Genomic DNA, 8,084 nt, shown 5'->3' with positions numbered 1-8,084 from the left:
ATCTAATTTGGCAGCCAAATGGTGTTGAGGACTAGCTGGTGAACAGCGTGAAGCATTTATCAATTACATAATTTCATATGTCCCTCAGAAATGTATGGAAATCAACACAGCGCTATCAGGAATCTGGAAATGGGACTTGCCTAAATTGAAGTTGAGACGAAAGTTACTCGTTTAGCTGATGGTGTGTGTCCACTGGATGTTTAAAAAGGCTTCTACTACACATTCAAAATGAATCCGAACAACTTAATAATTTGTCAGTTTCGTTTTAACAGCTTCTCCAAACTGCCTCCAGGTTGATGTTATGCGAGTTGGCAAGATAATCTTTTATAATTAACAGTCTCCTGACTATAAGCTGTTTCTCAGCATGTTGATTGGACCTGTTTTTAATTGATATATTCCAAATAGGCTTAAAAATACTTCTGCAGCTTCAACTTTGATTTTGTCCGACTCCCGTCACCAGGATTTCTTTATCATGTTGGATTCTGTGGCAGATGTGATAAAACGTTGATCCTACGTATGAGCAACACTGCAATCACAGCACCTGACATTGCCTTTGAGTTAAGAAATGCCAAAACATTGAGTCTGAATGTCCGTCTTGATTTTCAGACCTGTACTACGGTGGAGAGGCGTTCTCAGTGGAGCAGCCCCAGGCCTTCACATGTCCCTACTGTGGCAGGATGGGCTACACAGAGATCTCCCTGCAGGAGCACGTGGCTGCGGAGCACACAGAGACCTCCACAGAAGTGGTGAGTGGGTGCTGAAGCTTCACCACCTCTATGACACCCTTTAATAACTGCACAGATCTTAAAGGTCCCCCATCATCCTCTTTTTCATCAATATATTATAGGTCTCAGATATATACAAAACATGTCTCTGAATTTTTGGCTGGAAATACCAAACAGATCATGCATTGTAGCATCCCATAATCTCCTCTGTTTCAGCCCTGTTTCCAAAGTGCTGATTCTGGGTCTGTTACTTTAGATTAAAATAATGGTTACACAACACAAAAAATCATTATGACATCATAAAGTGGCCAAAATCTGATCAGCTTATTTTTAGACAGGTTTTTATATAAATGGATCAGGAGGACACAAAGTGAGAATCTTTTTTCCTGAACTTCTGAATCTCTTTCTGAACTTGTATGTCCCCTTTTTAAACATGTGTGTATGTATAAAAGACATGAAAAAGGGGATTTTGCATAATATGTGCAGTGTTTCCCCTACCATTGTCTTGGAGGGACGCTGCGCCCCGCGCCCCCCCCCTGAAATTCTATATATATAGCACGAAATTGCAACTAATCTACTGTCACTTTTCACATTGAACATGTGCTCTTTTATTAAATAAGCCAAACGCTTTCATTTTAAGTTGTGAGTTTAGTGTTTTTGACCCTAAGAAACACTGATGCATTAATCAATGACAACAATCCACAGCTCCTCTCTGCTCCAGAGGATTTAAAAAATATATCCCAATGCCAATGATTGCAAATAATGTACCTAATATTGAATAAGGGTTCATTTTGACATGAACTGTTTTTGGTTTGTATGCATTTTCCACAGTAATAACAATAATTTTATGAAAGTGTTTTAGTTTGTGTAGTTAATTTATGATAATTATCAAAACCATGATGCAGGTTTTCACTCAAAAACACAACAAGCATAGCAGGAAAACCTTTTTATATTTGAGTTCATGACCTCAAATATAGTTGTAGTTTGTCATGTTATGACAGCCTTATAGGGCATCGCAGTCATGAGTTATTGTCTTTTCAAATCAAAAAAGGGAAGTTTGGCAAATACTTCACATCCAAATCAATACTATAAGTTTATAGCTTAGCACATTTTGATTTGATGCCTTTTTTAAATGGAGAAACCTAACAAAAGGACATGATGCTCTTCATAGTGTCCATGACACCACAGGAGAGCCCATATGTCCTTCTGTGTGTCCGGAGCCTCCCTGAGATCAGAGATCATCTACAGCAGATAGACATTTTCTCATCTCAGTGTTTGTTCAAGAGCGCCCGCAGCACAACTGCTGAATGTTGAGTGTCTAGTGAAGTGTGCTGATATTAACGTGCGCTCTCCTCCTCTCCCCCAGATCTGCCCCATATGTGCAGCGCTGCCAGGTGGCGACCCGAATCACGTGACGGATGACTTTGCTGCACATCTCACACTCGAACACAGAGCGCCCAGAGACTTGATATCCTTTTATAACAGTAATCCTTCCTCCACAGACGAACCATATTCATCTCATGTGTTGACTGTCAAACGTGTTGAATTAGTTTGGCAGTCAGTTGGGAAAAAAGAAGCAGACTTTGAAGGTTTCTGTGTGGAAATGATGCACTTTGTGTCATGCAGATTGCTTTATCATTTTAGAGATCACCAGGGTAGCGCCTGTTCACTGGAAGTGACATTTGTTGACATTTTGCGGATAACATTAAAGCCTCCTGTGGTAGTGTAGCCAATCACCATGGTGGTGAGTGAACAAAGACGAGGTTGAATAGCAGAGTATAATAACAGAATATGTGCGGTTATGATTTCATGGCTGTTTTCCAACTAAATGATGTCTGTTGCCATCGCAAGATACTCACCAGGACACTATCTGAGTTTTTTTATTGCCGTAACAATCCCTGGTTGTTTGGTACTGAACATTAGAATGTTTCCAATGAGTTTTACCCAGTACCATGTCGAGATCTTGAGTTAAACCCTGGCGTGAGTGTGGACGGATGACATGAGTTGAAGTAGTTGAATCTTTATCTGGAGAGCAGACTCTGTATCATTGCATCCCTCGTAGCTTGCATTGGTTTTCATCAAAGTGGAGGGACGGAGCACATTTCTGCAGAAGGCAGTCAGGGAACAACAACTATAAATGTGTCTCGAAAAGTGAAGACGGGAAACCATGTAAACGATGCAGGCTTGGGCTGCACAATTAATTGAATTTGATCTACATTGCAATAAGGGCTAGTTTGCTTTTCTATTTGCAGTAGACACAATCTTGGCAAAGTAGGTGTTAATAGTAGTCTGAATGAAGGGTTGTGGTGCTGCATAGATGCCTGCCTACAAATTGCACTCTAAGAAACTAATAAAACTAATAAAATCCTTTTTTTTTCAAATCATAATTAAAAATAGATCTTTCAATGATAATGACAACATTGAGGCAAAATGTATCAATCCCTCCAATTTTGTAAATAGTATGTGATTGGAATAGTAGTCAAAATAATCGTAATTAGTTATTTCTTTCCCAAATTGTTCAGCGCTGTTGCAGATGTTTTATTAGAGAAGAGCTTCATGTGATTCACTCATTAGAAATGGAAGGCTCTGAGTCAATGTTCTTGGACTACAGAAGCTACCTTTCACAAGTTGTTCAGGGGAGCCTCAGAACGGAGAACATTTCAAAAATGTGTTATTAATCAAATTGTGTGAAGGATTGAAATGGCAGCATCGTCTGAAACACTCGCTGTGAGTTTCTGTCTGAAGGCCTCAGAGGGCTGCCGACTATTTATAGAGTCCTTTGATTTAGAGCTTTTGAGAACATTGAAATGCAAAATCCTAGTTTAATGAAATACAGATGGAACAAGTAGCATGCTGTCTGTTTGTGGGCTTACCCAGTGTGCATCAGTTTGTTGTGGGAGTATAATCATTTTCCCATAATGCAGCAGTATCTGGACTACACTAGCAATACACAATGAGTAAAGTAAGGAGGACTGAAGTAACTTACTCACTCAACTTAAAGTGAACAATGACAGCACAGGGTTTGGGTCAGAGTAGATTACGAAATTTTCAATATTCATTCTAGAAAAAAATGGATTATGTGTGGTTTTCTTGCCTAAGTAAAGACTGCATTGCCTAGACTTTAAGTCAACAACAAAAACGAAGTTATGGTAAAATGTTTAGACAGTTTGTAGATTGAAAGTGTAATAAAATATAAAGATGAATTGGATCGCTGTTTGTTCCTGATGTGTTCCCGATGTGTTCCTTAACTGCGCTCTTCACGATGAGTCCAGTGGGGTGCGGCACGTGAGGCGGATGTTCCACCCTGGCCGCGGGCTGGGGGGTCCCCGAGCCCGCAGGTCCAACATGCACTTCACCAGCAGCACCACGGGGGGGCTCTCCACCAGCCAGAGCTCCTCACAGAGCTCCAACTACAGCAGAGAGGCCATGGACCCCATAGCAGGTCAGACACACACACACACACACACACACACACACACACACACACACACACACACACACACACACACACACACTGCAGATACAGGCTTCCTCTGAGACACACAGCTGTGGATCCTGATGTAGTTCAGATAATAAAAACACATATATTCTCGTTATACATTCAAGCAGAAAACCATTCAATTGAATATCATCCAGCAACAACTGCAGCAGGTCTGACACACAAACAATGGTGCTCAGTACTAAATCCTGCATGTTGTCTGAATATAAACTGTTTCTCTCAACGATGAACTAAATGCAGTTGCAGAGATATACGAGTGCCTGATGTGAAACAGTAACATGTCCGCAGAGCTGTTGCAGTGGCCCTTCCTTGTTCATCCTGTTCCTGATTGGAGTCCGGTTCAGTTATTGGCATCCACCGTGTCGGCTCCAGCTGTGCAGTAATGAGCGGCCCTGCTCAGTGCTTCACAAACGGCCGCCTAACTAACGACCCGCCGTGCCTGCTGGGACGTTGACCCGCTGAGGGTCTTATCGTGCTCAACGTGTGTCTTTTGTGTTCTAGTGATGACTTCTGACTGGATCAGATGCTGCTCAGCAGTCCTGCGTGATTGTTGTGCCATGACAGTATAGTGCAAAACAACAAAACGAGGCATCTTATTTCAGATACTTTTATGTTTTTAGTTTTTCTATTGTTTTATTAACTTAAAAAGGTTTTATTCTTTAACACATTTAAACCATTTCTAACATTAATCAATATGAATTAACCATCGGTACTCTCTATAAAGGCCGATCAGGAGAGCCGATCACATGACGTAAAATACATGACACTTTTCTCTGTGCGTGGCAAAATGGCCAAAATGGCTTCACTGGTATAACAGTATTTTAAGGTGTCCGAAAAAGACAGTAAAATAGCGGTGTGCAATGTGTGTGTGAAGCAGAAATCCTGCAGCCCCGCCCGCTGTGACGGACCGGTGAGCAGAGCAGAACACACACTCAGAGTTAGACCTAACACACTTAGCTATTTTACCTACCTCTGGAACAAGCTGAACTAGTTATAAATATGTTTATTCTTCACTGTCGGGTCACTCGTTACTGGATCAGTGAGCTGCATGAGATACTGACGGGCTGTCAGGGGAGAGGAAAAGAGAGCGCTTCCACTCGTTTCTCCCGTGTTATTATCCAAAGTTAACGTAAACTTGAATAATGTACTTCATTTCAATGTAATAATGATGTTGGTTGTTGTTTGTGGAAGCGCCAGTGAATGAGCCCCATTAACTGAGTTTTAAACATCACTTTAAATGGAAGATCCCCATAGGCCCCGCCCACCCGATCAGATCGACTATCGGTATCGGCCGATACTGATTCCGGCGATCGCCCCCAAAATTCCCGATCGGAGCATCCCTACCATTAATTGATCATCTACTCCAGTTTCTCAAATCCAAGTCGGTCTTTAATTGTTGTTTTGTCTGAAATCCAAAGATAAATTGTTTGTTTGAAAATTAAACAGAAACGGGGGATGCCACCATAGTTGCGTGATTCAGGGATTATCACATTAGATGGTGAGGTACTTTTCAGTTGTTGTTGACTCGTCATTGCGGGAGTATCCATGAGATGCTGTCTGATACTAACCAGAGTGATTGGTGCAGCTTAATGGACCAACAAGTGTTTGCTCGTCGTTCTAATCTTTATTTTTGACACCAAGCCCTTATCCTCTCCATCTTGTTCCTCCAGAGCTTCTGTCCCAGTTGTCGGGGGTGCGGCGCTCGGCGGGGGGGCAGCTCAGCTCGGGCCCCTCAGCCTCTCAGCTCCAGCAGCTCCAGATGCAGCTGCAGCTGGAGCGGCAGCAGGCCCAAGCCGCGAGGCAGCAGCTGGAGACGGCCCGGAACGCCACCCGGGGGGTGGGCCGCGCCAACGCTATCCTCAACAGCAACTCAGCCGCAGCTAACCCCAACCCCAGCGCCAACCACAACTCCAACTCCAGCCCCAACCCGGGACCCCCGGAGTCCAACACACAGCACCCTGCACATAGCTCCCAGTTCCTACTCAGCAGGTGGGCTCTCATTCCTGCACTGTTCAAGGTCTTCACTCCAGGCGGGTCAAACTCAATTTCATCCCGGGCCACATTAGCATTTTGGTTGCACTCAAAGGGCCGGTTGTAACTTTAAGACATATATATAAATATACTTATTTTAATATATATAAAATTATGTATTATGTTACATTATTGCCACTGCCTTGTATTATTATCGGATAGGGTAATAACTCATTAACTACGCCTGAAAGCAGAAGTCTTGGGCAAATAATTCCAAATAACTGAAAGTCTCTTCAGTGCACGTCACAAAATGAGATGCATTGTGGGACATGTAGTTTATGGACAACGTGCTTCTGTAAAGCGGCATGTAACTGTATAATAAACGTATTATATTCTTTGCAAGTTCCTTGCGGGCCACATAAAATCGCAGGCCGGATTTGGCACGCGGGCCTTGAGTTTGACACCCCTGCTTTACTCCAAAGTCCACTGGACCTTTGACCTTCAGGCTCTCTAATCTATATTTTTGAAAGGTAGTTTGTGGATGTAGTTTCTGTTAACATTCAGTGTTTTAACCTAAATGAGTTGCGTGTATTGTAGTTTATCTACAAGCATGTTTCTGCGACCCAATGCTAAACTTTCAAAGGAAAACTATTTGCCTAATCGGGATTGATTTGACTTTTTGAAGAATCTTTATGCCTTAAAACACGTCTGGAGAGGATCTTTTAGACTTCATTTTATTCACTACGGTGATTTGCTTTTACATCCATCTCTTGAAATCCACAGTTCCTCTGACCTTTGTCTCCTCTCTGTCGCCTCTCCCTCAGGCTGAGCGAACCGCGGCTCTCTGAGGCGGAGCGGCAGGCGTGCGAGGCGCAGTGGGCTGACCGCAGCCTGTTCGTGACGGAGCTGCTGCTGTCCACGCTGCTGCCCGACGACGACGCCTCAGCCTCCTCCTCCGACGAGGACGACTGTCACGGCTCGTTGCGGAATTTCGCTGACTTCGAGGCCATGGGCTGTGTAGAGGTCATGACCTTGGACGTGGCGCTGGAGAACCTCAACCTAAAGGAAATGACCCCGGCTACCAAGACGACGAAAACAACGTCTAAAACAGCGCCAACCAAGAAAGAGCCCCCCGCACCGCCCCTTTGATGACACGGCCCCCCCCCCCCCCCTCACCTCAAACCACCATTGTACGTGGCTGACTGCCGAGTCGGTCCGACTGCCAATGGATGACAAAAAAGACTGCAGTTCTTTTTGGCTTTGTTTTAATTATTTTCTTTCTCAGTGATTGTCATTTCAGCTCTGTCGCGCCCCACTCCACCCCATGCTTATTACGTTGTGTACATTGAATAAAAGTAGTGAGACGAGAGAATGTGAAAGCAAGCAAGCGTGGTGGGTGCGTGAGAGAAAGAAAAATAACTATATAAATATATTATAGAAAGATCTATATGAAAGCTGATAATCAATTCCACATAACCCTGTGTTTCCTCTAGCGGACGAGCGTAGTGTAGAGAGACGAACACCTCACACACTCACCCAGGGAGAGGCACACAGTCCTCTCCGGTAAAAACGCTGCTGTGTATTTATAGTTATTAATTAAAGAAGTGCTTGGATGGTTTACCACAACTCAAGCATGAGCTTAAATCACCATGTGCCCATTTTGAACTGCACAGTCACGAGGAGGGGTCTTTCTCTTTGGTTCAGACACCTGAGTAACTGTAAAGAACGGTGCTGAGTGCCACACCATGGCGTTTCTGCACCACACACACACACACACACACACACACACGCACACTGATGGCAGCGTTTTGGTACATTCATGTCCAGTCTCAACCCCCTTTCCCTTCCCCTGTGTGTCATCACCTGTTTTGGGTCATGTGACCTTGCTT

The 8,084-nt window shown here is 43.6% G+C and overlaps 1 protein-coding gene across 1 annotated transcript in view; it reads left to right on the top strand.

Annotated features, from left to right (window-relative positions):
- kcmf1 (potassium channel modulatory factor 1) overlaps positions 1–7,361 on the top strand; it is a 13,680-nt gene extending 6,319 nt beyond the window's left edge. The window contains exons 4-7 of the mRNA XM_034090492.2: positions 2,092–2,193; positions 3,987–4,167; positions 5,895–6,213; positions 7,020–7,361. Coding sequence (XP_033946383.1) covers positions 2,092–2,193; positions 3,987–4,167; positions 5,895–6,213; positions 7,020–7,344 — 927 coding nt within the window. The 3' untranslated portion in view covers positions 7,345–7,361. The remainder of the gene's footprint in view (positions 1–2,091; positions 2,194–3,986; positions 4,168–5,894; positions 6,214–7,019) is intronic.
- The last annotated feature ends 723 nt before the right edge of the window (positions 7,362–8,084 follow it).

This window comes from Pseudochaenichthys georgianus, chromosome 9 (genome assembly GCF_902827115.2).
Source record: "Pseudochaenichthys georgianus chromosome 9, fPseGeo1.2, whole genome shotgun sequence".
Classification (NCBI taxonomy): Eukaryota; Metazoa; Chordata; class Actinopteri; order Perciformes; family Channichthyidae; genus Pseudochaenichthys; species Pseudochaenichthys georgianus.
Note: the sequence above shows the minus strand (reverse complement) of the source record. Positions and strands in the feature narration are given on the sequence as shown.